The sequence below is a fragment of the Balaenoptera physalus genome (genome assembly GCF_965194825.1).
Source record: "Balaenoptera physalus genome assembly, chromosome: 17".
Taxonomy (NCBI): Eukaryota; Metazoa; Chordata; class Mammalia; order Artiodactyla; family Balaenopteridae; genus Balaenoptera; species Balaenoptera physalus.
Genome location: NC_138895.1, coordinates 82,712,178 through 82,740,100, shown reverse-complemented (window position 1 = coordinate 82,740,100; position 27,923 = coordinate 82,712,178). Strand labels below are relative to the sequence as shown.

At 54.9% G+C, this 27,923-nt stretch overlaps 1 protein-coding gene and 1 long non-coding RNA gene across 11 annotated transcripts in view; one reads left to right on the top strand and one right to left on the bottom strand.

Moving 5' to 3' along the window:
• Positions 1 to 27,923, bottom strand: part of LOC309646997 — a 404,605-nt gene that overhangs the window by 311,119 nt on the left and 65,563 nt on the right. The window lies entirely within an intron of this gene.
• Positions 1 to 27,923, top strand: part of AGO2 (argonaute RISC catalytic component 2) — a 114,604-nt gene that overhangs the window by 64,092 nt on the left and 22,589 nt on the right. For all 10 annotated transcript variants that reach the window (XR_014255691.1, XR_014255692.1, XR_014255693.1 and 7 more), the window contains 12 exons: positions 5,448 to 5,568; positions 12,934 to 13,115; positions 14,739 to 14,875; positions 15,362 to 15,496; positions 16,250 to 16,337; positions 17,591 to 17,738; positions 18,567 to 18,686; positions 18,850 to 18,972; positions 22,321 to 22,454; positions 23,907 to 24,091; positions 25,345 to 25,504; positions 27,731 to 27,821. Coding sequence is in view for 7 of the 10 variants with exons in the window: in XM_082433834.1 (XP_082289960.1) it covers positions 5,448 to 5,568; positions 12,934 to 13,115; positions 14,739 to 14,875; positions 15,362 to 15,496; positions 16,250 to 16,337; positions 17,591 to 17,738; positions 18,567 to 18,686; positions 18,850 to 18,972; positions 22,321 to 22,454; positions 23,907 to 24,091; positions 25,345 to 25,504; positions 27,731 to 27,821 (1,624 nt within the window). In the remaining 3 variants the exon portion in view is untranslated. The remainder of the gene's footprint in view (positions 1 to 5,447; positions 5,569 to 12,933; positions 13,116 to 14,738; positions 14,876 to 15,361; positions 15,497 to 16,249; positions 16,338 to 17,590; positions 17,739 to 18,566; positions 18,687 to 18,849; positions 18,973 to 22,320; positions 22,455 to 23,906; positions 24,092 to 25,344; positions 25,505 to 27,730; positions 27,822 to 27,923) is intronic.

Genomic DNA, 27,923 nt, shown 5'->3' with positions numbered 1-27,923 from the left:
ATCTTCTTTGGAAAAATGTCTACTCAAGTCCTCTGCCAATTTTTAATCAGGTTGTTTGGTTTTTTGATGTTGAGTTATATGAGTTCTTTGTATATTTTGGATGTTAACCCCTTATCAGATATATTGTTTGCAAATATCTTCTCCTATTCAGTAGGTGGCCTTTTCATTTTGTTGATAATTTCCTTTGCTGTGAAAAGTTTTTTAGTTGAAAGTAGTCCCATTTGTTTATTTTTGCTTTTGCTTCCTTGCTTAAGGAGACAGATCCAAAAAAATACTGCTAAGATGATGTCAAAGAGCATACTGCCTATGTTTTCTTCTGGGAGTTTTATGGTTTCAGGTCTTAAATATAAGTTTTTAATCCATTTTGAGTATATTCTTGTAAAAAAAAGTAGTCCAATTTGATTATTTTACATGTAGCTGTCCAGTTTTCCTAACACCGTTTATTGAAGAGGCTGTCTTTTCCCCACTGTATATTCTTGGCTCCCTTGCCATAGATTAATTGATCATGTAAGTTGGGTTTATTTCTGGGCTGTATTCTGTTCCACTGATCTGTGTGTCTGTTTTTGTGCCAGTACCATACTGTTTTGATTACTGTAGCTTTGTAGTATAGTTAGAAATCAGGGCGCATGATACCTCCAGCTTGGTTCTTAAGATTGTTTTGACTGTTTGACTGTTTGGGGTCTTTTGCATTTTCATATAAATTTTAGAGTTATTTATTCTAGTTCTCTGAAAAATGCCATTGGTTTTTTTGATAGGGACTACACGGAATCTGTAGAGTGCCTTGGGTAGTATGGTCATTTTAACAATATTAATTCTTCCAATCCATGAATATGTCTTTCCACCTGTTTGTGTTGTCTTCAGTTTCTTTCATCAGTGTCTTATAGTTTTCTGAGTACAGGTCTTTTACCTCCTTGGTAAGATTTATTCCTAGGTATTTTACTCTTTTTGATGAGATTGTTTCCTTAATTTCTCTTTGTGATAGTTCGTTATTAGTGTATAGAAATGCAATAGATTTCTGTATATTAATTTTGTATCCTGCCCCTTTACCTAATTCATGTATTAGTTCTAATAGGTTTTTGGTGGCGTCAGTAAGATTTTCTATATATAGTGTCATGTCATCTGCAAACAGTGACAGTTTTACTTCTTCCTTTCCAATTTGCATTCCTTTTATTTCTTTTTCTTATCTGATTGCTGTGGCAATCAGATAAAACTATGTTGTATCAAAGTGGCAGGAGTGGACATCCTTGTCTTCTTGTTTCTCTTCTCAGAGGAAATGCTTTCAGCTGTTCACCATTGAGTGTGATGTTGGCCGTTTGTCATATTATGGCCTTTGTCATGTTGAGGTATGTTTCCTCTATACCCACTTTGTTGAGAGTTTTTAATCATAAATAGATGTTGAATTTTATCAAACGCTTTTTCTGCATTTATTGAGGTAATGATGATTTTTATTCTTCAGTTCATTAATGTGGTATATCACATTGATTGATTTGCAGATATCGAAACATGCTTGCATCTCTGATACAAATCCCACTTTATGGTGTATGATCTTTCTAATGTATTACTGAATTTGATTTGCTTACATTTTGTTGAGGATTTTTGCATCTATGTTTATCAGATATCAGCCTATAATTTTCTGTTTTTTGTGATGTCTTTGTTTGGTTTTGGTATCATGGTGATGCTGGCCTCATCAGATGAGTTCGGAAAGCACTCCTTCCTCTTCAATTTTCTGGAATAGTTTGAAAAGAATAGGTTTAACTTTTCTTTAAATGTTTGGTAGAATTCATCTGTGAAGTCATTTGGTCTTGGACTTTTGTCTGTTGGGGTTTTTTAAATTACAAGAATGCATTTTTTTTAAAAGAGGAAACGTCTCAGAATTTTGGTAACAAGGCAAACAACCTGCCAGGGAGCATTTCAGCCTCTCTGGATTAGCAGACATGTCCTGTTAACCACGAGGCAGTTTCACATCTGGCCACTGACACTCTCCAGTGTGTGGCTTGTGCCTCTGTGTCCTTGTGTGTAAAATGGAGGTGGTGTTGACCTCCTAGGTTACTGTGAGGACTGAATGAGTTGTTCCATGTGCAGCCTGGCAGAGAGTAGGTGCCAACACGTTTGCCATTGTCATCTTCACTCTACGTTTTAATATGTGGATCATTCTGTAAGATACTGAGCATGTAATGAGTCTCTAGAATGTGTACAGATAGTATCTGGGGGCTGTTGCCTTTTGAGTGAGGTCAGGATCATAGCTTGAGAATTAGGTTCAATAAAGGTGTTTGTCCAGGGAGCCAAACTGATGTAGTACAGGAACTTTGCTTTCCAGTGGTCAAACTTGATATGAAGAAAGAACTAAACACAGGGACTTGAGGAATGACATGTGCCCAGGTGGTTCTGCTCAGACATCTCTCAGCAGTCGCTGGGGAGAATCTGGTCCAAAAAAGTCCTTGGACCTGGAAAGGGGTGTGGGGGTGGGGAGAGTTACTGTTTAATGGGAACGGAGCTTCTCTTGAGGAATAAGAAGTAGTTCTGGGCATGGATGGTGGTAATGATTGTACAACAGTGTGGATGTACTTGATGCCCCTGAACTGTACATGTAAAAATGACTGATGACAAATTTTATGTTATCTGTATTTTACCACAGTTAAAACAGAGAGAGAAGGACAGGAAGGCACTGGCCAGCCTCTGGGAGTCAGTCTGGGCTGATAGAGAGACGGGACCTTCACATTTTAGAATTAGTTGCTATCAGGTCATAAAAGTTAAGCAGTATGATCCCTACTTACGTTTTGCAAAAGATGATACAAGGTGATCAAGTGGGCCATCGAGGCATGGGGACATCGTGTGGGTAATGAGGATGCTTTCTCTTGGTCCATGTGGTGGTCAGGGCTGTGTACCATTAGTCACCCGAGCAGGATTGCTTCATAGTCCATCAGGGTGACTCCAGAGGTAATGACTGAACAGCCTCCTTGTTTGAACAAATATTTACTGAGCCCCTGGTGTGCCAAACTGCCAGGTGCTGGATGTTCCTAGGTAAGACGTGACTCCCACCCATAGTTTGGTGTGTAAGTGGAGTCATCATGCCAACAGTTGAATTCAGCTGAGAGCAGTAAGTGTTAGTGTAGATAAACGTTTTGTGTCACGTGGGCTCCATTTATTGCTTTGAATACTAGATACCTAGTTGCCTCAGCACAAGGTATTGAGAAGTATTCTCTGTCCTCTCTCTTCTCCTCCTTCTGTCATAAATGGAACGTCTGTATGTCCGTGGGTCTTTTTCTGGGCCCTCGATTCTTTCCTGAGTTCTGCTTGTCTGTTCCTCCAGCACCACGCTGTCTCTGTCATGGTAGCTTTTACGTCCACCAGGTACCTTTTCAAGAGTGTGCTTACCAGCCTTTATCCTTTGTTATTTCCAAATACATTTTAGAATTAGTTTATTAAATCCCATCAGATAAAAATTAACCCCTCTGGATTTTCATTGGGATTGAAGGAATGAATTTGTTTGCAGAATTGAATATTCCTGTCCATGAATATGGTATATCAGTTGGTTGTTTTGTTTCTTATGGTGTTTCCAACTCCCAAATAAAAGAGTTGTGTATGCCACTTGGAACTAGTTGTCCCCTATCCCTTATTACCTACACACTTAACTGTGGGGAAGTCCATTTCTCATTGTAGTGTACTTTACTGGTCCCTTTAGGAAGGACCACATTGGTTTGGCTGATCTACTCCAATCTTGGGGGAGAGAGGAGCAGTGGAGGGTGGGGCTTTCTCTTATTTTGTTCTGCATCTGTGTTTATAAGTGAGATTGTCCCACGATCACCTTGTTGTGTTTTGAGATAACAGTTTTTCTAGCCTCATAAAATAAGCTGGGGCATGTGCCCTCTTAATTCTGTTCATGATAAATTTGAGTTCATTTAGCTGATTTGTTCTTTGAATGTGGGTGGGACTCCCCAGTGGAGCCATCTGGACCTTGAGTTGACCGTGAAGTCTTGACCAAGAAGATGGGGTCCTTGAAGCTTGGGGAGGAAGTGGTCTGGAGACAGCGTGGAGGAAGGTGGCCCAGAGTAGTGTGTGGAGCAGCAGGTGAGATTGCACCCTGGCTACTGGTCAGGGGCGGCGGGGTTGGAGGTCAGAGCTGCACTAGCTGTCCTTGAGGCTTTATACCTGCTAGGGCTGTGATCTCCCGGTTGGTATCAGAGGCCTGGTGCCTTCTTGGTGAAGCCAGCCAAGCAGAGGCTCCGTCTGTCCCAGGGACTCCCCAGGCAGTGGGCGTTTGGGGCAGGATGAGCTGGATCCCCAGAGACCCACCTCCTGCAACCAGCACAGTTGAAAGTCAGCTGGGCAAAGCCAGTTTGAATAAGCAAACCCTTCTTAGGCCCGCTTTTCTCATTCAAGGAAAAGAATGGAATGAATTTCTGGTTCTTGCGTCCTGAAAGATGACCAAGGCTGTGTCCCAGAGAAATACCCTTACGGCAACAAGGCTGAGCTCAGATGTGCCTCCCCCTCCTCTGCCCACCTCCCCTTTCCCTGCTGTCAGAACCCATCTCCCTCTTTACCACATCCCATGAGCTGCTGTTTCCTGATAATGGCTGAGATTTTGAGCCTCTAACAGTCCGTTTGCTATCAATCCTTTGCATGTTTCCCTTACGAGGACCTTTGGGGACCAGGCAGGCATCACAGCTTTTCCTATCTGTTCTTTATCAGCGTCGGGTGAGTTGACGTGACATGCTGACAGAGATGTTCCAGGTGGGGCTCCCTTGGAGCAGAGAAGTGCAGAGAGGGTGGTTGGTGGGCCTGGCGCTTCCCTGGGCCTCGGGGCCCGCAGGAGAGCTGAGCTGGCCCTGGCCCTGGTCGTCGCGGTGTGTTCCTCTGCTGAGCCGTGGACAGATAGGCAAAACGGGGCGAGGTAGCGCCACGGGTCTGTTCGGTCCTCGGAGCCCCACAGGGGAACAGCTGCTTCGTGCTCGCCGGGTTCCTGCCGCTCCCGTTCACGCCCGAGGAGCAGACAGCCCCAGAATCTTCGTCGCTTACAGTAGCAAACCTCCACTGCACGTTCGGGGTCTTCGTGCCGGAGCCCCGACTGAAAGGGCAGCAGCACCCAGGGCGAGCTGTACCGCGAACCACAGGAGCCCGAGGCCCTGGGCGAGCCAGCCCGCGGTGTCGGCGGGGTGGGGGGGCGCTCTGTGTGCACGTCACACGTGGCAGCTAGTCTTCCGTGGATGCAGCGTGCACAGTGTTGGGCGGGGAGGGGGTTCTCCCATGCTTGAGTCACTAAATGAGTGAGCGTAAACCCATGGAAGGTTCTAGTTTGATTTCTTATAGAAGGAAGTTGAAAGTCACGTTATTAAAAGGAGCCACGGGGCTTATAAAACTGCTTAAAAACCAGTGTCGGAAGAATGTCGTCCTTGTGTGCCATTTCGCTGATTTGATTGATGTTTTGCTCGAATTCTGTCTTGTTTCAGGGAAATAGTGGAGCACATGGTTCAGCACTTTAAAGCACAGATCTTTGGGGACCGGAAGCCAGTGTTTGATGGAAGGAAGAACCTCTACACGGCGATGCCCCTTCCGATTGGGAGGGATAAGGTGAGCTCACAGAGGTGGGTTGGATCGAGCAGCGGGCGAGAAGTCAAGTCCGTTGTCCTCTTGTCACACACTGAATCGCTTCACCCGTGAGGAAGGAGCCGCTGATCGGTCGTGTGCTTCATCGTGAGATCCACAGAAACTGCCTTCCGTGTGCCGCGGTTTTCAGTGGCAGAGGGTTTAGTTGTCTAAGTGCAGAGAAAGACGTTGAGAACTTCTTGAAACCACTAAACTTTTAAATGTAAAGCACACACGTGCACGCACACGTCCCAAACCAGCACCAGACAGGAGCCTGGATGACAGGGCGGGGCTGTAAAGACCTACGGAGAAGTATGTTTGCACAGGTGAGTGTGTGTGGGACAGAGGCGGTGAAACACAGCAGTCATTCAGCCGTAGCCAGTGAGTCATCTGAAGTGATGTCATGGTAATTAATCAACCTGGGAGTAGTGGTTGTTTTAAAGTGTCGCCTTTCCTTGTTGTCTTTGTCCTTACCGTGGTTTTATTTAAAAAGCAGTGAAATTTCTGCCCAGAAGCTGTTACTTCTTGGCATATCTTTCAACCAATGGGCTGCTCTCGGATGATGGTTATTGTTTATAAGAGAGGAGGACCGAAGACGGCTTGGAAATCATTTTTACCCGTACTTTAAAAAAAACCCCAAACTAGTAATTTAACAGTTATCCCAACGAGACTGTAGAAGCTGATTCCCTTCAAGAATGACCTACACAATTAGCTTCTTACCCCCAGGGTCCCCGAGAGGGAAAACAGCTCAGAGCTTAGAGGGTCTGAAACTGCTGCCCCGTGACCTGCAAGTTCTCCACAGACGTGTTTTTGCTCTTGCATTTTAATGATGATCTTAAAACCACTAAGCTCCTCTCGCCCTTCTGAATGGCCAGTGGGGCCAGTGGTTTCAGCTCCCAGCAGCACAGCGGCTGGGAAGTGTGACGCTCAGATAGGAGGAGCAGTTAGGGCCGAGGGCAGGCCTGTGGTGATAAGGGCTCTGTCCCCGAAGGGCCTGGCGGTGATTCTAGGAGATAACAGTGTCGCTCCGCCCAGCCCTTGCCTGGCTGCGGGGGATTTTGAACTTGAAGGAGCCCCAGGACCCGGTGCCTGTCAGCTGAGCAGTCACCCCTTGCTAATTAACATGCTCTGCATTTGAAATGTATGAGTTACAAAGTTTTGTGTTTAATTTGCACATTTGTTTTTGTTTAAAGTTCTGTAAGAAAGAAAAGCATAAGGAGTTTATTCACAGTTTTGTCTGTACATATTTATAATTAGATACTAGGAGGGGCTAAGGAGTGTTTTTCCTTCAGAAGGGGTGGGGAGGGTGTATGGTGTTCAAATCTGAGACACATCATTGTGGAAGTTAACACGGGTTCTAGGGTAATAATAAGTCTGATCCGAGGCCTGGCTTCGCCCTTAACTCGTGGTGGGACCTTGGGTAAGCTGCCTCACCTGCCACTCCTATAAAATGGGGAGATGGTATAGAAACTACCTCCCAGGGTCCTTGTGACAACTGAATGGGTGAACACACCCCAAGAAAAGCTTCTCCGCCTTCAGTGTGCTTCCTGCAGCCTTGGGGCCTCTGTGAAGCGCTGGCTCTGGTTCAGGGTCTGGGGTGTCTGCATCTCCAAGCCGCCCTCCTGGCGACGCCCGTAGGACACGTGGGACACGGCGCACACTTAGCAGAGGCTCACACCTGCTGTTGCTGGTCCAAGCGTTCGCATCTGTCGTCCTGACCCATGTCCGTGTGGACGCCCTGATGCCCACAGCAGCCCTTCGTACGTATTGCCAAGACTCAGTGGGCATCAGTGTCTCTTAAACTGAGTCCCACCCATCCTCATCCTTTTTTCAGGTGAGCTGAGAGGACCTAGCCAAGGCCACAGCGTTTGGTTAGCGTGGGTCTCCAGATTCCAGACCCCTCCTTCCACTCATCTTTAAGGTTCTGTCAAATATTCGTGAGATGCAGAAATTAATCTCTTCCGTTTGAGAGCTAATGTAAGATGTTAACCTTTTCTATTTCCATATGTTCACGTCTTGTAGCAAAGTGTCATCCTTTTTTTTTCATTTTATGTTTGCTCTCTTTTCTATACGGTACTTTTCTTTGTGTCATGGGCACTTTTGTAGTAAGAGAAGAAATCCTTTAATGTCCCAGTAACCCTGTGTCTGCTAGTGGCTGCCCGGGGGCCGCAGGTGGCTCTGGCCCAGGTCTGTGCACAGAATGTGGCCCCAGGCCCTTACTCAGGGAAGGCAGCTGTTGTGATCTACTCCTGCTCACACACACACACACACACCTTGAGCCCAGTCCTGCACACACACACACACACACACACACACACACACACACACACACACACCCCTTGAACCCAGCCCTGCACGCGCGCGCACACACACACACACACACACACACACACACACACACACACACACACACACACACACACACACACACACACACACACACCTTGAGCCCAGCCCTGCCACGGCTGGAAGACCCGGTGCGCCAGGCCGGCCCCCCGCCTCCCCGCGCAGGAGACTGTGGAGGCTGTGAGGGCTGCTCACAAGCTGGGGCTTAACTTCTGGACTCTCCTCAGCAGGAACAGGACGTGAGTTGCAGATGGGAATGTGTGTCATTTGTTGTCCTTGGTGCTGGCACCAGCCCTCCGCCATCGGGTCTGCAGCTTCCTGGACCTACAGCCTCTCTGCGTTTATTCAGGGAAGGTGTGAGCGTCTCCTTCTGAGAAGGAGGCGTCCCGTGAGGCCAGGCGCGCACTCGCGTGGGCAGCAGACCGTGCGTGCAGGGCACTCCAGCCTTCAGAGTCCCCGGCGCTCCTTCTCCCCCAACGCCGGGCCCCGGACCGCGAGCCGGGCTGCCTGTGCCCCGCTGGCGACTGCTGACCTGGGGTGACGGGCTGGAGAGTCTGAGCAGGGTGGTGAGGCCTCTGCACTTGGAGGGTCGGAGGTCTGAGGAGGGGCAGGAGGGGAGGGCAGAGGCGGTGGGGGCCAGGGAGCCGTCCTTGCGGCCCCATCCTTGGCGAGCCCACAGGTGGAGGGTCTGTTCGGCCTTGTTTGCCCCTCAGGCAGTCCTGCTGCCTTCGGACTGAGGGTCCCTCCAGTGAACCTGCGGCATTTTTTTTTTTTTTTAATAAATTTTATTTATTTATTTATTTTTGGCTGTGTTGGGTCTTCGTTGCTGCGCGCAGGCTTTCTCTAGTTGCGGCGAGCGGGGGCTACTCTTCGTTGCTGTGTGCGGGCTTCTCATTGCGGTGGCTTCTCTCGTTGCGGAGCACGGACTCTAGGCGTGTGGGCTTCAGTAGTTGTGACCTGCGGGCTCAGTAGCTGTGGCTCGCGGGTTCTAGAGCGCAGGCTGAGTAGTTGTGGTGCACGGGCTTAGCTGCTCCGCGGCACGTGGGATCTTCCCAGACCAGGGCTCGAACCCGTGTCCCCTGCATTGGCAGGCGGGTTCCTAGCCGCTGCGCCACCGGGGAGGCCCGGGCCTGCGGCATTTGTCCGCGTGCTCTGGCCCATCGGTGGGTGGAGGCGCTCGGCAAGCGCGGCTTCCTCAGCAGCGCAGCCCCTCCCTGGACCTGTCGCTCTCCTGCCGCGGTCACTGAACTCCCGGCCGTCTCCCAGCGCTTTGTCCCGGGTCATCTGGGGACGGGCTGCTCGTTGACGGGATCTGTTGCTGTGCCGGTCACAGAAGACCTGCGCTCCGAGCGCCCTGTGCGCGTGGAGCCTGGCAGCCCCGAGGCCCTGCCCGCGCTGTCACGCCTTCCTCAGGGACGGATGGCAGCCACATCTGGACGAGCAAAGCCCGCTGGGCGCCGTGGCTGCTGCTCCCTGGCGGCGCACGCCTCTCCCTGCTCTCGTCGGCGCTGCTTCGAGCTGCACGGCGGCGGCACCAAGCGGGACTCTTCCTGCCCCAGTTCCAGTCTGTTGCCCTGGAGATGTTCAGCCAGAAGGGACTGAGTGTGTGGCCGTGGTCTGCCTGGACACGTTGACTCTCACATCTGCCTCACCGTTTTCCAAGCCTGGGGTGACGTCCCTGCTAACGCTGTCCATATTCAAAAGCTGGCAGTGGTCGCCTTCCTGTGTCACAGCTTCTGGGCTGCCGGCGTCCTCGGTTGGCACAGGCATCTGTGCGGCGTGTGGGCCGCCCACCTGTCCCGTATTACAGACGGGACCCAAAGGAGCCACAGAGGTTACAGAGCTGGGAACCCGTACACTGCCCCTGGATGCTGCGTGGTTGGGACCAAGAGCTTGAGGATGCTCAGAGGTTGAAGTGTCTTGGTGTGCGGAGCGAGTCCAGTGGCCGGCAGCCCCGACGGACATGAGGACTGCTCTTGGGCTCGTGTCACTGCTGAAGCCGGGTGCCACCCTGCCCCTGGAGTGACATTTCTGTTGAAATCTCCATCATCCCTAAGATATTAGATGCCTGTACCAGTTGGCCTCTTGAGATGTGACTGACAGAGAATGTTGTAGAGCCTGGAGCTTATTCTGTTCCCTTTTTATGGGGGCCAGGAGGAGGCTGGTCTAGAATCTATTTAAAAATAGAGGACTTCCGTGGTGGTGCAGTGGTTAAGAATCCACCTGCCAATACAGGGGACACGGGTTCGAGCCCTGGTCCGGGAAGATCCCACGTGCCGCAGAGCAGCTAAGCCCGTGCGCCACAACTACAGAGCCTGTGCTCTAGAGCCCGCAAGCCACAACTACTGAGCCCGCACGCCTAGAGCCCGTGCTCTGCAACAAGAGAAGCCACCGCAATGAGAGGCCCGCGCACCGCAACGAAGAGTAGCCCCTGCTCACCGCAACTAGAGAAAGCCTGTGCACGGCAACGAAGACCCAGCGCAGCCAAAAATAAATAAATTACAGAAATAAATAAATAAGTAAAGGAAGGGTGTTTTAAAAAAATAAATAAAATAAAAATGGAAGTACCTTTTGCTAAAGGAAAATATGCCCCTCTGAATCCCACTCAGTTGGATTATAGAGGCATTTTTAAAGAATGACATTGACAAGCATCTAATTAGCTCCTGTTCACAGAATTGTTCTTTAGATACGCCAGGCGCTGCTGGGTGGAGACGTGTGCGGTAGGCGTGAAGTGCCCGCTGTACACGTCTGTGTGGGAGATGGAAACTAGCGTGCCGTTTCCACCCACCTGTTGGCCGTGTCCTCGGTGCACCATTTCTGAATAGGCGGAAGTGCTTACCCCCTCTGCTGACGTGCGAGCAGGTCTCTGCTGGTCCACACTCAAGCCCTCCCCCAGCGCCCTCCCCCATGGCCACCATCCTGATGACCTGGGTTAAATGGACCCTTTCTTGACTGGTTTTATCAGCTGTGTGTGCATCCTTAACATATGTTTTGCCCCGAGATGAATCATACTGCAGTGTCCTTCTGTGGCTTGCCACTTTTATTCAGTATTAGATGCTTGAAATCCATCCGTTGTGAAGAACGTGTTCCTTTTTCACTGCTCCCTTCGATGGACCTCGGGCCGTTTCCATTTTGGGGCCGTCAGGCTTGGTGTGTGGGCCTGTGCTGGAGCACACCTCGGACACAGGTGTGCAGGGGACTTCAGTGCAGTCTAGTTGCTGCCCCGGTGATGTCTGAATGGGGCGTAGCAAGTGCGTGAGGGAGGGAGCCCCTGAGAGTGGAGAGTGAGCAGAGGAGCCGAGCACAGGCTGCCGGGTGAGACGGGGGAAGGAGGGCGTGAATGAATGAGCGGGGCTGGTGCCAGGACCTCTCAGCCCCCCTCCCCCCACCCCAGTCATCACGTGGTGAGTGGAAGGGCCTTTGACAGCAGCCCCGCTGGCTCCCAGTCCCACGTCTGCCCTTTCACGGTTGTGTGGCCTCGGGCTGGACTGTAAGTCTGAGGGTCTGTGTTTTTTGTATAAAGCATGGTGAACAAGTCTCCCTTGCTGGGATTTTTGGGTGTTTAAGGATAAAGTATATAGTCTGTGCCCTACCAATAGATGTTCCATAAACATGGGGAAGTATTACCAGCAAATATCAGAATTGCTTCAGTCGTCAACTGAGTGGGGTCTGTGTGTGTGACGCTCAGGATGCATTAGTCAGTCACCGAATAATAATTTAATGTTTCAGTGGTGGAGTGAAGGGACTGGGTAAAGGTGGGTCTGGGCGTCACGTGGAGCAGGGTGTGTGGGCGTGGTGAGGGGCGAAGGACCTACTGGGAGGCGGGGAGAGAAGTGGATTTGCTGTTCATCAAGCGTTGGCTCCAGAGGGCGCACCTTGGACCATTGTCCTGAACACCCGCCACTAGCTGCACGTGGCTATGTGCACTCAAATCTACTAGAAGTTAATGAAGCTAAAACTTTAGTTCCGCAGTCTCACCAGCCACATTTCAAGTGCTCAGTGGCCACAAGTGGCCAGTGGCTTCTGTCCTGGTCAGCTCAAGAAAAGACTGTTTCCATTATCACAGGAAGTTCTGTTGGAAAGGGCTGTTATAAACATTGAGTGCTATTGTGTAAATATTCTGAGAATTTAAATTTCTTCCCAGGAAATTCTGATTGGTCTTGTGGTAGTTGAAGCTACTTTCTCTGCCATCTTGAACCTGGCGATGCTGGTACCGCAGCGCTTTCCTGTTGCACAGATGGGCATAGACAGCCCTTGGAACAGCATCAGGGCTTGTGTGCCTGGGGAAGAGCCTGGCTTGTCCCCACTGCCCACATGCGTCATTCAGTGCCTGCGATCTGCCCACGTTTTATTGTGGACAAGTTTAATCAGACAGAAACGTCGAAGGCATTGGAGGATGCACAGCCATCTAGGCTGTTGTTAGCGTTTTGCTCTGTTTTACCTCATGTCTGTTCTGAGAAGGCTTTTGTTCATGATTTATTCACTGCAAAACTAGCTCCTGGACTCTTAAGGGACCCAGAAAACAGGAACCCCCAGAGCCACTGCAGTTTTCTCAGTCCCACTGGAGAAAGAGTAACTCCCCAGGACCCCCAGTGAGCCGCCCACACCCCCTTCCTCTGTCCCAGGAGCAGCCTAGGCTCGTGCCTGCGCCCTGCTTTCCTCTTCCTGGGGTGCCCTCCTCAGAGAGGCCGACCCAGGCCCCAGCTGATCAGCTGCTGTGCGGCCTCAGGACGCCTTCTTGGCCCCTCGCCTCTCCCGGCTGCCACCGTGTGCAGGGTCGGGCTCGGGAAGCACTAGACCTCCGTGGTGGGAAGGAGTCCCGTTGTGCTTCAGTCCCTGGCCGCTGGAGGAGGGGCTGAGTGCGCCCCCACCCCCCGTGCTTGGATGAAGGACTGGCTGAACTCCCCTAGCCTGGGGCTTCTGGAAGCTGGCCCGCCGCCCTTGACCTCCCTGTAGCTTCTTAAGAGGGCAGCGTGAGTAACTGTGCTCTGGATCCCCTCCCAGGTGGAGCTGGAGGTCACGTTGCCAGGAGAAGGGAAGGACCGCATCTTCAAGGTGTCCATCAAGTGGGTGTCCTGCGTGAGCTTACAGGCATTACATGATGCACTTTCGGGGCGGCTGCCCAGCGTCCCCTTCGAGACGATCCAGGCCCTGGACGTGGTTATGAGGCATTTGCCGTCCATGAGGTGAGGACCGTCCACGAGGTGGGAAGCGAGAAGCCTGAATCCTCTGTCTGAGGAGGCGCTGGTTCTCGGGGACAGGGCGGGGACGGCCGTAGGGGTTTCTATGATGAAAGCAGTGGCGACGCCAGCTCGGGAAAAGCTGTAATGTAAAAAGAAATCGCTGGAGTTCTCCGCCAAGCACACAAAGGTTGCCTGCCTGTCTCGGGGTGCACCGCTCACTCCACCCAACGTGCGAGCTTGGTCCTGTTTCTCAGTCGCCCTCGCACTCAGGAGTCACATTCCAGGTTCTGTGCTTGCCTGGCTTCCGCCACGAGCAGGAGCCTTTCAGGACTGCGGGAAGCTCGCACACCCACACACTTCGGCTTTATTTGGTGGGATTACTTTCCACTAACCACCACACTTGAACTTGTTGAGGCAGAGGGTAGGAGGACACCTTGATGGCTCGTGATTGACCGGATGGAGGCGCAGGGCCACACCGGCTCCCCACGTGACAGGCGTGTGCGAGCCACACCCACCGCTCGGGTTTCCAGTGTGGGACGCCTCTTCCTTCCCCGGGTGTCGTGCACAGTAGGGCCTCAGGAACTCTTTGAACGATTAAGTGAAAGGAGGAGAACCTAAAACTGAAACGAACCTCCGTACTGAACTCTCCCAATACCGACCAGAACTCTAAGGTTTGAGGGGAGGGTGTAAGTGTAAGAGGAGTCTCCTTGAAGGGCCATGTTAGATTTAAAGGGGACCCTGGTGTTCTCGAAACACAGGGCAGGCTGTCACTCCTGGCAGGGTCCCCGGCCCCTGCATGTAGTCTGTCACTGCTTGGAACTGTTGATGTGAGGAAGGCAGGTGGGTGCAAAACACCCCAGCTCTTAAGGATTGTTGCCAAAATGTCGAATCCATTCTTTAAAAGAGTGGCAGGAATTACTGTGATTTTTTTTTTTTTCTGAATTCCTTTGCATTAATCACCATGTTACTTTTATAATCAGGAGGAAAGTCTTTCGTTTGTGGGAAATAGAGAAAGAGGCTGGGGGAAGCAAAGAGTGTGCGTGTCCTGGTTGGTGGCTCGGCCTGTAGGCGACAGGGTCTTCCCTCGGGGAGCCTCGGTGATGCCGCGGCCGCTGCCCTGGAGAGCGCGGTGGCCTCCGTCTCTGAGCACCGTCAGTCACCCCCCTGGGAGGGCGTAGGTGCTCCCTCACGTGGACCTCGCTGCCCCCCGAGACGGGGTCCGAGCTCTGCACCCCCCTCTCCCCCCTATAGAGGAGCCGGGTGGAAAGGGAACGGGGCCTGGGTGCTTGGTCTCCGCGAGGTCCTTGGCCCTCCGTGCCAGACGCCCCGAGGCCCGGGCGGGACCGGCCCAGCTGGCTGACTGTGGTCGCCCGCACCTGCACCCCTGCCCGCCCCATCCTAGAAGGAGGTGAAGTGCTGTGTGCAGACCCGAGGGCTGCGGGCGAGGCATCGCGGTGGGAGGATCGCGTGGGGAGCACGAGGTGCGACCAGACCCCTGTGTCCTCGGCTCGCGGGAGGAAGTTCTCCTGCGTGCCCCCTGCGCGTTGGCCGTGGACACAGGCGGGCGGCTTGAGCGTCTGCGGGGTGTCTGCCCGCCGGCCTCCCTAGACAAGGCTCCCGTTCCAGGTACACCCCCGTGGGCCGCTCCTTCTTCACGGCGTCCGAGGGCTGCTCCAACCCGCTGGGCGGGGGCCGAGAGGTGTGGTTTGGCTTCCATCAGTCCGTCCGGCCTTCTCTTTGGAAGATGATGCTGAATATCGACGGTAAGCGGAGCCCCGGCCGCCGTCGGGGGGGTGAGGGGCTGCGAGGCCCCTCCGCACGCGCCCGGCCCGCCGCACTGCTCGTGCACGGAGGGTAGTGGCGCTCACGCTTGACCGTCAGAGCCTCCGCGGGGCCCCCTCCACAGACACAGCCTGTGGCTCAGGGGCCGAGGGGGTTTCCCGGCTGCCCCTTTGTGTTGGACCCCGCGTGGGAACAGTAAGCTTCAGGGTGCCCGAGACCAGAAGGTGGTCAGAAAGTGCCAGAATACCCAGGCTTGCAGTTATCACCGGCTGATGGGTTTTGTTTTTAAACCGCAGCGTTTTCCTCAGAGGGTGACTTTAGCCTCTGCCAACCCCTCCTGCTGCCCCTCGGAGTCTGTGAGCCGGGGGAGCTGGGGGAGCTGGGGGAGCGGGGGCGGCCGTGGGAGTGGCCTCGCCAGGCAGGCCCGGTCACGTCTCGGCTTTTGTCTCTTCTTTTCCCGCCTGTAGTCTCGGCAACAGCGTTTTATAAGGCACAGCCAGTAATCGAGTTTGTGTGTGAAGTTTTGGATTTTAAAAGTATTGAAGAACAACAAAAACCTCTGACAGATTCCCAAAGGGTCAAGTTTACCAAAGAAATCAAAGGTAACTAGCTGCCCGGCACGGTGGATGAGGGACGCGACCTGGATGGCCCCGAGTTTCCCAAGTTCTTGTTCCTTCGTGTTTCCGAGGGGAGGGGGCAGGGGGCAGCGGGAGGAGCCAGCCCTCAGAGACACATCAGCGCAGGACAAGGACACCCGCTTCCCAGAGCGGGGCCGATTTCTAAATGATGACTTTCTGCGTGGGGTGGCCCGGCAGTGTCCGGGCGCGGCTATGAGGGCCAGGCAGCTGCAGCACGAGTGTAATCAGTTTCTCAGGACGTTCCGGAACGTTGATTCCTTGTCATTTAACCGAGCCTGGTTTCCACTCAAGAAAACGCAGCCCAGGGTTCAGTGACCTGGCTGTGTCCTTCTGCCCGTCGTCGGAGAGCTGGCAGGCCCTGTAGGCTTGGCCCCTCTGCACCTGTCCTTCCTGGGGGTGTTCAAAGGCCGGCAGCAGTGCTCGTTGCTAAAAATAACCCCAAAGGAAGCACGGAAGGCCGAGGCGGCTGACGGCCCGCTCTCAGCCGAGCCCACGTCGCCCCTCGTCTTTGAGAACACACCCTGCCTCTGGCCCGGGCGTCCCTGGGGCAGGGGGCGTCCCTGGGGGTGAGATGGCCCAGCCCGAGGGTCACCCGGAAGGTCCTCGCCGTGGGTCTGTGGGTGAGGTTCCCCTGAAAGCTGATGGGCTGATAGTGGGGCGTGCGCTGCAGGCCCAGGCGAGTCTTGATGCTGAAGCCCAGCTGCTGTGTGTCCTCAGGTCTAAAGGTGGAGATAACGCACTGTGGGCAGATGAAGAGGAAGTACCGCGTCTGCAACGTGACCCGGCGGCCCGCCAGCCACCAAACGTAAACGGCCTTCCTGTCAAACGCTTATCAGCTCTGACCTTCACTGTCACTCAGATGTCCAAACTCTGCAGCAATCACTTCTGCAAAGGATTTTCATGCTAGTTGTAAAATTCCGAAAGCACACTTCACCTCGTGAAATAAAATAATGAAATTCCCCCTGTATGGGCGGGAGGGGGCGGGGCTCGCCGTCAGTTTTCCTTCTTGAATATGACAGGCGAGGGAAGGTCTTTTTGGTTCATTTTCCAGTTTTCCGTGCTGAGTGGCGTCCTGGGAGGGTGTGGGGATCAGTTAGTGCTGCCTGGATCCACAAGCGTGGCCTGGCCCAGGCCGACGCTGCGGCCTCTGCCTTGAGCTCCCGTCACTTCACAGACAGTTTGGGGTCCAGGTCCACGTAGTAAGTGTGCTGGCCGCACGGATGCAGTGCTGTCTTAGGTTGTGTGGCCCCCTCACCCCACCTTGAGGCCTCCTGGGTCCAGTGAGGACTCGTTAGTTTATTTCGCGGTCGCTCCGTGGGAAGTGCCTGGTGTGTCTCTGGGTACTGGTTATACCAAGACGCCCAGGGTCCTGTGCAGCAGGAGGGGCAAGGTGAGCCTGTGTTCTTGTCCCCATGACCTCCTCCCACCGGGCAGAGCAAAGGAGTCGGCAGAGGTCCCCTACCCCTGTGCCCAGCGCCCTCGGCCCCATCCTGCATGGGGGCTGCCCCCCGTGAGTGCAGGATGCCCGCCCCTGCACGTGGGCCTCTCCTGCCTCAGCCCACCACATGTGGCTGCGGAGGCCTGAGCAGACCCGGCTTGTCCCTTTCACTGTCCTGTTCTGGAAGGTTTCAGGTTTTCTGGGGCGGACACTTGGAGCACTCAGCCAGTAAACGACTTTCAGAGTCAGTGCGAGGTCGGCTGGAAAGGGCACAGGCTTTTCTTTCTGGGTTTGTCTTCATTTGTCCTGAGTCCTTTCCATGTACTCTAGATGTATGTGTCATTTGTGATTATTGCATATTGTAGGCGTGCGGGTGTTTTTTACTTCGCAACTCCAGAGATAAAACGAAAGTTTAGGAGCTTGGGAATGTTCAGATAAGCCAGAGGGCATGATTTGGTTTTGACCCCCAGGGAGATGCTTTGAATCACCCTCCACCTTCTTCAGCCCTAAGAAAGCAGACCCACAAAAGCACCCCTGTGTGAGCGGGCACGCGGGTCTCGGTCACCCGTCCCCTGGGGGCCTGGGACGCTCCGGGCCTGAGCCGCCTCTTTCTTGCCCAGGTTCCCGCTGCAGCAGGAGAGCGGGCAGACGGTCGAGTGCACGGTGGCCCAGTACTTTAAGGACAGGCACAAGCTGGTCCTGCGCTACCCTCACCTCCCGTGTTTACAAGTCGGACAGGAGCAGAAACACACCTACCTTCCCCTAGAGGCAAGTCCCCCTCCCTCCATCTCTGTGGGCTGGGAGGAGGACTTCTGGGGCAGGGGCCCCGCTGGCACCCCGGGCCCAAACCGTGTTATTCCTGCCACTGTGGGACCTGGGACAGGTTAACAGATGTGGTCCAGCCTCAGTTTCTTCATTAATAAGATGGGTTTGGTAACTTACAGGATTCGTGTGAAGGTCGAGACCATATGTGTGCGCCCAGCAGGCCCCTGGCACCCAGGAAAATGTGCTCAGGAAGTCTAAAATTCACTTCTGGTTTGAAAAATCCTTGCCTGGGAAAAGATCAAATGCTGAAACAAGGACACGAGTTTTTAAGTCTTTTCTGTTAGTGTTTTAAATCCTCGGTATTTATCCAGTTACTGAAACACCCGGCCCTTGGTTTGGCTTCTCCTGTGCTGTGTGCAGAAGGCAGACTTCCTTCCCATCACCGGCAGCTCTGCGTTACACCCCCGTGTCTGAGGACGGGGGGTCCGGTCCGCACAGCCCACGGTGAGGACACAGGCCAACCCCGCCCCGCTGCTGGGTGACCTCAGAGGCTGTGCTGCTTTCAGCGGCACGGCTCCCGGCTCGCGTTTCTGTCGTGCTGGGTTTCCTCGGGTGGTTTCTGCCTCGGACCAGAGGGCCTCCTCCCGCGTGCGGTTCCTGGCGGATCTCAGGAACAGCCTCCACGCTGGCGTCTGCGTGGCGCTTCACGGTTCTCTCGTGACGAATAGACGTGTCACGGGCAGAGCTGGGCGCCAGCTCCCGCGCTTGGCCTCAGACCCGCGCCCGCTCCCCAGCCCGGTGCTGACACTCGGTTCTTGCGTTTCTTCGTAGGTCTGTAACATAGTGGCGGGACAGAGATGTATAAAAAAGCTGACCGACAATCAGACCTCAACCATGATCAGAGCGACTGCCAGGTCAGCCCCCGATCGGCAGGAAGAGATTAGCAAATTGGTGAGCGTCACATCCTCAGACCAGTCCTCGGGTGGGGAGACCCTGGGGACGCCAGCTCAGGGTGCCCAGGGCCAGGCCCCATGATGCTTTGGACAGACTCGGCTTCTGGAAGGAAGCAGAGTCCACCCCTGACTCTGTGCCTTTTCTCTCTTCCCTTTTCAAGATGAGAAGTGCCAGTTTTAACACAGATCCGTATGTTCGTGAGTTTGGAATCATGGTCAAAGACGAGATGACTGATGTGACCGGGCGGGTCCTCCAGCCGCCTTCCATCCTCTACGGGGGCCGGGTAGGTAGACGGCTGGGTGGGGCGTTTTGTGGGTGTTGGGAGTATGTGTCTGAACGTCGATGGTGGGGCACAGCACCTGACCCCCACACACACACCCTCAGAGGTGTAGACCATGGTCAAGGTAAAGAATTCTTCCTGCCCCAGTGTGAACCTGTAACAGCTATGGGCCTTCATGAAGGACTGGTTTCCTTAACCCTTTTAAAGTTTTCTGAATCACCCCTTTTCTTTTCAAAAGGTAAACTTTATTATCTCATCAAAATTTTAAAAGCATCATTCTTTGTATGATAGATACTCTGCCAGTGACGAGTTATTCTCCAGAAGTTCATGCCGCTTTTCTGCTTTCTAACTTTTGTTTTGGAGGTATGTGGGAGCAAGTACATCAGTTTAGTCACAGGCACAGTTCTGTTTGTTTGTTTTTGCCCATTTGACCTCTGGTTCTGGTCAGTACAGTCCTGACCCTTGAGCCCCTTAGAGCTCACAAGAAGTTCTTCTCTCCTTTCCTCCTGGCACCGCCCCCTTAGCCGCAGCGCAGGTGGTGGGGCTCAGCTTCCAAGGTCACAGCTTTGGGAATCCCCTGGCCATCCAGTGGTTAGGACTCAGCGCTTTTGCTGCCAGGGCCTGGGTTCAATCCCTGGTCAGGGAACTAAGGTCCTACAAGCCGTGGGGCACAGCCAAAAAAAAGAGTGAGAGAGAGAGAGAGAGAGAGAAAACAAAGGTCATGGCTTTTATGGGTCAGTGAGCACCTGTGGGAGCCTGCGTTCTGCATGACTTGACACCTTTTTACCTGATGGAGTGGGACTCCAGTCCTCAGTGCCTGTGGCAAGCTTTAGTTTTTTTTTGTTTGTTTGTTTTTTTGGCTGCGTTGGCTCTTTGTTGCTGCGCACGGGCTTTCTCTAGTTGCGACGAGTGGAGGCTACTCTTCCACTGCGGTGCGCGGGCTTCTCATTGCAGTGGCTTCTCTTGTTGCAGAGCACGGGCTCTAGGCGCGCGGGCTTCAGTAGTTGCAGCATGCGGGCTCAGTAGTTGCGGCATGCAGGCCCTAGAGCACGCGGGCTTCAGTAGTTGTGGCTCGCGGGCTCTAGAATGCAGGCTCAGTAGTCGTGGTGCATGGGCTTAGCTGCTCCGCGGCATGTGGGATCTTCCCGGACCAGCGCTTGAACCCGTGTTCCCTGCATTGGTAGGCGGATTCTTAACCACGGCACCACCAGGGAAGTCCCTTCAGTTTTGTTTGCAGGACTTTTTCCTTTCTTATTTTAAAATATAAGTTCTATTTTTTTAAGTGTTTCAAAGTTCAAAAGATACAAAGCATTATAGGGAAAAAAATCTCTTTCTCCCCAGATCCTGGTTACTTTCCCAGGAGGCAATTCTCCTTGTAAAATCGCTCCAGGGATTATTCACATATTTTTTTCACCCCTTCTTGTGCAAATAGCTGCATATTAAATACACGTTTGTGCCTTGCCTTTTTTTTACTTAATATTTTCTCTTCGATCCCATGGAGATCTTGGAATGTGTGTGACCTTTGGCTTGTTGTTTTTGACTGTTGCATGGTATTCCTTTGTGGGGGGGACCCCCACCCTAGCCAGTGGGCATGGGGGCTGCTCCCCGTTCTCTGCAGGATGCCTTCTGAGCAAGGCCTCCTGGCTCCTTCTCAGCCCACTTGTGCACCTGGGAGCTCAGACACTGCAGACACAGCACCTTCTTAACCCTCCCTGTGGCCCTAGGAGGGAGAAGGGGATTCCCCTTCACAAGTCAGTGAGGAGATGCCCGAAGTAGTGAGACTTACCTAGTGAAACCAACATTGCATATCCAGCGTCTTTCCACCTTTTAGTAAAGACAGGAGTCATCTGGAAAACAAAGCAGCTCTTGTAATCTAACCTTGCAAGAATGTTAGAATTGTAAGGATCCAAACTTTTTAATGCTTCTAAATGAATGAATTTTTCCAGATGTCTTAAACATTGTAATGGGAGCAAACACTTCTCATCACCTGCCCTACCCATTGTCCTGTTAGACAAAACATTAAATGTCCCCCGGGGATATCCGGCAATGTCTGGAGGCTGGAATCTGATGGGCAGCGGCTGCTGGCACCCTCCAGGGCACAGGACTGCCACAGAGCAGTCAGCCAGCCACGTGTCCACGGTGGGACTGAGGCTGAGAAACACTCGGACAGTAAGAGTGCATTGCCGTGGGAACTCCGTGTGTGTGTGTGTTTACTTACTGAGTCTGGAACACCACACTTGGTGGTGGCTCTGTCTTATAGAAGGAGGCTGGCAGGAGCTGGGTAGTAGTTTAGAAAATATAGGAAACAAAAACATTCGTTTCTGTAATGTTTGATTTTTACAATATGCTTATTTTAGTAGGAAAAACGTGTTTTTCATTAAAAAACAGTTTTGCAGAGTAAATGACAGCAACTCAGGCACAGCCCTGTCCTTCAGGGCCTGCTGCCCACAGGCCTGGGATTACAGCTCTGCCCCCTCCACATGGCCCTAACTAAAAATGGAGGCCAGTGCCAAAGACGTCTCTCTGACTCAGGCCCAGTCTGTGGGACTCAAGAGCTTTCTCTGCAGGGCACACAAAGGTCCAGCCAACACAGCTCCAGTCACAGTGTCCCTTGCTGACCATCCCTCGTGCTCCAGAATCACTTGAAGGCAGTTCAGAGATTCCTTCGGTGACAGTGTTGAGACCTGGTCCTTTCTGGTTGAGACATGACAAAATTAAGTGGATGCATTATCTGCTGTTTTTTTTTTTCTCAAATGGGAACAGCTTAAGCAACTGCAGGCAGTGGCGTGTGGAGCGGGGGCAGCAATGGGCTCGGTCCTAGCTGGCCTGTCTGCTCCCAGGCACAGGGCTGGGAAGAAACACCTTGCTCCCCTTCCCTTCCCTTCCCTGGCTGCCCCACTGATAACGGATGAGGTAAAATTAACGGAAGCGTGTTTATAAGACAAGAAGCCTTCCCGTAGCGTCGTGAGGCACTTCTTTTCCTCCAGGCTCCCCGTGAGAGTGAATGGAGCTCCGGGCCCCCCCTGCTCAGCCTTCCGGGCCTCCCCTGCTCCCCACAATCTGCTTCTTCACCCCTCCATCCTCCCGCCGCCTCTCCCCCCTCCGTCCATCCGTCTGTCCTTCCTCCATCCATCCACCCATCCATCCATCCATCCATCCTGCACACACCTGCGGGACCCCTGCGGTGCCAGGCAGCTCAGAGATGGGGGGTCTACACAAAGGTTCCATTCTCAGCCTCAGGAGCTGCCGTCTGGTCAGGGGACCACCAGCAGTAGGGACAGTGACAAAATCCAAGGTCAGAGGAATATGTTTTCCATTTTCTTCTCACTCTGAACTTCTCGCCGTTTGCAGAATAAAGCGATTGCCACCCCTGTCCAGGGCGTTTGGGACATGAGGAACAAGCAGTTCCACACAGGCATTGAGATCAAGGTGTGGGCCATCGCGTGCTTCGCCCCCCAGCGCCAGTGCACGGAGGTCCACCTCAAGTAAGGCCGCCCGGGAGCGGAAGTACCTGGCCTTGGACGGGCAGGGGCAGAGGGACCGCGGGGAGGGCCGCTCCGCCAGGCTGGGCGGGGCGTGGGCTCCGTTTGGAGGGCAGGGGGTGGCAGCCTTTCCCCGTCGAAGGGCACTGCCTGGGGCGGCCGGGCCGGGGAGTGGGGGCCCCGGTGCTGCTTTGCTTCTCAGACTCGCTGTTGGAGCGAGTGTGGAGAGGTGGAGCAGGTTATGTGAGAAACAAAACAGCAAATGACGAATAAGTGTACAAAGTAGAGGCAAAGGAGAAGCCTGTGTTCAGTGAACTAAAATTATTTTTAAAAAACACTTTAGGTTCATATTTCTGTATCAGCCCAGCCTGGCCCAGTGTCAGACCCTTTGAAAGCAGCTCCATAAACATGCAGTTTGGTTGCTCATGCTTTTGTGCCAAACAGACCCAACAGGGAAAGGAAGGCTTTTGTCTCCTGCCTCTCTCGGGTGGGAGCAGGAGGGGGCCTACACAGCGGGGGAAGGTAGCAGGTGGGCGTTGCAGCAGAGAGCGGCTCCGGAGGGCTGTGGCTCTCAGGGTTCTGGAGAGGGGCGGGGCCTCTCCACGCCACCAGCAGCACGAGCTGGCTTCTCCGCTGGGAGCGCGGGGTGTTGGGGGACAGAGTGGGCTAGAGTCCGACCTCGGGGTGCCTCCCCTCTCGTGTTCTGTCCGTGGCCCCCACTTCACTTTTCCTGGAGCCAGATGGCCCCAGGGTACGTGCACGTGTGGGCGTAGGTGCAGATCTGCACTCGTGTGTCTCTTCATCTGCGCTAACGTACTGGGGGTCGGGCGCTAACTGGCCAGAGCGGGTCGCGTGTCCTCACTTTACTGTAAAAGGCGGTGACGCTTTTATTCCTGGGCTTAAAATAGAAGCCGTGGATCCGTCTCCGCAGCCCCGCCTGTGATTTCACAGGGCCTGTCGGCCGCAGCTGCTGGTGCTACTCTAACTGTGGGCTGTTTTGTTTTCCCTCGTGATTGTGTCATCCAAGTCCAAGTTGTGCACACAGGAATAACTGGGGGGAAATCCAAGGGGACAGTCAGCTCACAGTTTTCCTCACCCTGACAACGCTCGGCATCCACAGGCAAGTGGGCGGCAGCTGCTCACGCACGGCTTTAAAAGGACAGCACTTGTCACTGCCCTGCGAGTGTCACAGCTGGTGAGGGGGCAGCGTGGCCACGATTTGAAGTCTCCTGTTTCATCGTGACTTTTCAGTAACCTGCGTGGTTAGCACGAATGGCCGCCTTTGTTTGTTACCGTGTTGAAGTGGCCTTGTCCAGGGCTTCAGCTCGGATTTGGATCTCAGTGAAAATGGTTTGGGGTCTGGATCTGTTAAAACTGTGCCCTTTCCTCGGGGCCTCCGGTTGCTCTGAGTCACTGGCGCTCTCGGTGCTTCACGTAATGAACTTCCTCCTTCAGGTCCTTCACGGAGCAGCTCAGGAAGATCTCGAGAGACGCAGGAATGCCCATCCAGGGCCAGCCGTGCTTCTGTAAATACGCCCAGGGGGCAGATAGCGTGGAGCCCATGTTCCGGCATCTGAAGAACACGTACGCCGGCCTGCAGCTGGTGGTGGTCATCCTGCCTGGAAAAACCCCCGTCTATGGTAGGCCTCTGGCCGCTGTCAGTGGCACTGTGGGTGTGCAGGGCAGCCTCGGCCCTTTGTGTCTCTGCCGCACCGAGGAGCTGCCTGTCTCTGGCTCACTCGAGAGCTAGGAAAGACCAGGTGGTTTCTGATTGCGGCCGCGCACGTGCCCAGGGCCGCCCTTGGGGGTCTCGTCTGGGGCCGCGGTTCCCGGAGGCCAGCCTCCTGCGGTGGCACAGGACTCGACGCGTGTGCGGTTACCTTGCCCGCCGCCCGCCGCAGACGCCGGCCGGATGGAGGAGCAGTCGGGAGACGCACGCGAGTCGTCCACTCGGGGCGCCGTCCTCAGCCCCTGCCTGGGACTCGCTTCTGCACTTGTGAGCTGTGCCCGCCTCAGAATCCTCTGGAAGTTGATCAGAGCCCTTTCTGCCAGAAGGACAGTTGCACTTTCCCTCGGCTGAAAGTTACCAGGCCCCTGTGATGGAGTCCCAGGCCCTGGTTCAGGAAGCTCTGGGGCGCTGGTGGTGTAGATAGGTGGTGGCGGCATGGGGAGGTGGGTGCCGGGTGCGTCTGCCGGAAGCCCCCTGGGAACCAGAGGCCCCAGTGCGGGAGGCGTGTGGGTGCCCCAGGGCAAAGGGAGCAGAGAGGCGTGTCGGTGTCGCCGACGGGATCCCCCGTCTGGGCGGTGACAGAGCGCTTGCTCCACGTCCAGGGAAAGGAGGAACGAGAAAGCCCCCGGAGTTCCCATCCTACGCATCTTCTCCCAGGCCCGCCCAGGGAGCGGCTGACCAGTTGCTTCATGAAGGAAGCCAGGAGTAGAGGGGGTGTGGGCCCAGAGAGGTCTTGGATGTGGGATTTGCACTTGCCGAGGATTTGAGAACGCCCGTGTTTATATTTTAACGACTCGAGCGTTGGCTTGCTTGCCGTCCTGAGCACTGTGACGGAGGGTGGCCTTCGGGATGCAGGCCCCGGGTTCCAGCCTGGCTCTGCCCGCACCGCCCTGCAGGCCTGCATAAGTCGTGGAAACGCTCCTGACGAGGACTGGGCTGTCTGAACCGCCCGGCCTCCCTGGGCGAGCGGGGGCGGGTGGGGGGGGACGCCCCGCAGCTAGCGCAGGCCTGGGCGGCGCGGAGCAGAGCTGGAACCTGGGCTCTGACCTCCTCTCGGGCCAGGCCCCTCTTCCACGGGCTTGGCTGCACGTGGGGCGGGGCAGCGCGGGGCGGGCGGAGGGGAGGCGCCGGGGAGCCATCCTGAGGGCACCATTCCCCCCGCAGCCGAGGTCAAGCGTGTAGGAGACACGGTGCTGGGGATGGCCACGCAGTGTGTGCAGATGAAGAACGTGCAGAGGACCACACCGCAGACCCTGTCCAACCTCTGCCTGAAGATCAACGTCAAACTGGGCGGCGTGAACAACATCCTGCTGCCCCAGGGGAGGTGAGGCCGGCCTTCCGCCGCGTGCGGGGCAGTTGGTGCGCGACTCCCCGGGGTGGGGCCGGCCGGGGCCGGCGTCCGCTCCCCTGGACAGTGGGTGAAGGAGGTGAGGGGGACGCGGGTCTCGGCTGCTCTCGGTCTAGGCGACCAGGGCCACCTGCAGGCCACTGAGGACCGGGTGCAGGGGCCGGAGGAGAAGGGACTTCTCACCCCACCCAGGGCCGGGGTCCCGCACGTGAGATGTGGTGGCTGCCCTGGGAGGGGGTGGCTCTGCGATGAGGGGTCGTTGGACTCAGTTCACTCAGCGGCAGGTTCTGTGTTTATTGAGCGCCTACTGTGTGCAGGAGTCCTGGCCCTCCAGCGCAGGCCCCGGTGAGAGGGTCCATAAATGCGTTGCCCAGGTGAGCAACAGTGACACAGCGGTAGGGGCAGGAGCTCAGAAGGGTGAGGGTTTCACAGGGGAGGTGGCGCTAAGCAGACTGCAGGCGCTGGGCGGGGGGGGCAGGATCATGTAGACGCCTGGGAGGAGAGCGTTCCAGAGGGCACAGGCCGTGCAAGGGCCCTGTGGTGCAGCCTGCCAGGAGTGTGGCAGGTGTTCCACTGAGAGACTGAGGGGCAGAGGGCTGCTGGGGGGCCTGGCACTCCCTCCGGGGGAGCGCATCCATGGGAGGGAGGTTCACGAGTGGAGGTGTAGCTCCAGTGACCTCGTTCTAAAAGGCGACTCCAGCTCTGGGTGGAGTGGGGACCAGGCCCTCCTGCGTTGTCCCAGGAGAGGTGCTGGGGCACGGCTGGGGCGGGATGGTCTGTGAATGGAAGAGGAGACTCGAGGGTGAGTCCAAGCCTGTACGTCTGGAGCGGTTAGGCAGCACTGGGTGAGGAAGCTGGGCGGGTGCGTCAGCCTCCCAGGGGAGATGCTGGGGTGGGGGGAGGAGGAGGGGAAACAGAGGCCTGTTTAGGGATCCTCACGTGGAGGTGGTATTTAAGGTCTCTAGGCCGGAGAGAACCCCCAGGGCAGGGTGTAGATAGGAAGGATGTCCAAACCCTCAGCCCTGGAGAGTCAAGGGTTAGAAAGGTCGTGGAGGTGAGGAGCCAGCACTGGAGCCTGGTGGGGTCGGGGGTGGGGTGGGGGGAAGAGCCAGTGCGTGGCTGTGTCACTCGGTGCCAACCGGCCAAGTGCGATGAGGTCCGAGGCTCCACCATGGGACTGGGGGACGTGTGCAGGTCGTCGGTGACCTTGCAAAGAGGAGTCTTGTTGCCATGGCAGCAGGAGGCCTGCTTGGGAGGCAGCAAACGGGTTCCCGGTTCCGCTAATTCCAGGAGCTTTGCCACAAGGCGAGCAAGGGAAGCGAGGGAGGGAGCTGTGGGAGGAGAGTGGAGTCCGGAGGCAGGTGTGGTTTTGCTGGTTTAAGGTGTGAGTCATAACTGCGTGTGTTATGCTGCTCCGGGATGCTCCCAGGGCCGATCCAGGACTGGGGGAGGGGGCAGCAGGGAAGAGCCGCGGGGTGGGGGGGGCCAGGCGCAGGGTGGGCGGGAGAGCACACGCGGTCAGGGAAAAGAGGAGAGCGAGGCATAGAGAGAGAAAGCTCCAGAACGCACAGCCGGTGAGTCTGGGACCCGCCGGCTGGCTCGAGAACCGTGCCCCCAACGCTGGCGCTTCAGGGTCGTGACCTCTGGAGTGCAGCCAGCGGTTAGAAGACCCAGGGAGAGAGCTTAGAGCAGTGCTTCTCAACTGGGGCAGTGTCGCAGCCCTGAGAGTGTGTGGTCTTGTCTGGAGACGGAGGGGTGTCAGAACGGGGCTGCGACTGGCCTCTAACCCGTAGAGAGCAAGCGTGCTCCTGGGCACCCTGCAGGGCGGCTGGAGGCCCGAGGTTGGGTGACAAACCATGGGACTCTCTGTGTGTATCGTTGTCTTGGAATTTTCAGCCGTCTACGTGGGTAGAACCCTCGTGTCCCTGAGCCCAGCCACAGCAGCTGTCAGCACCTCCGCACTCTCGTTCAGTCCACACTCCGTCTACACCCTCTCCCCCACCGCCTTATTCTGAAGCAGGTCTCACACCAAGCAGCTTTTCACCTGTAAGGTTTTCTGTGCATGTGACTGAAAGATAAGGAGTCTTTACAAACACGGCCACAGTTCCCTTAGCACACAAAGTAACGCTGGTGCCAGTACCCTGAGAGGTCCGGGCAGTGTCCCCGAGTCTTGGCCTGTGACGCTCCTGCTTCCCCTCACAGGCCTCCGGTGTTCCAGCAGCCCGTCATCTTTCTGGGGGCGGATGTCACGCACCCACCTGCCGGGGACGGGAAGAAGCCGTCCATCGCCGCTGTGAGTATTGCCTCCTGTCGGGCCCCCTGTTGGTGTGTGTTCCTGCGTAATCAGCATCTCCGTACTTCTTGGCCCTTTCCTTGTCTGATAGCATGAACAGTG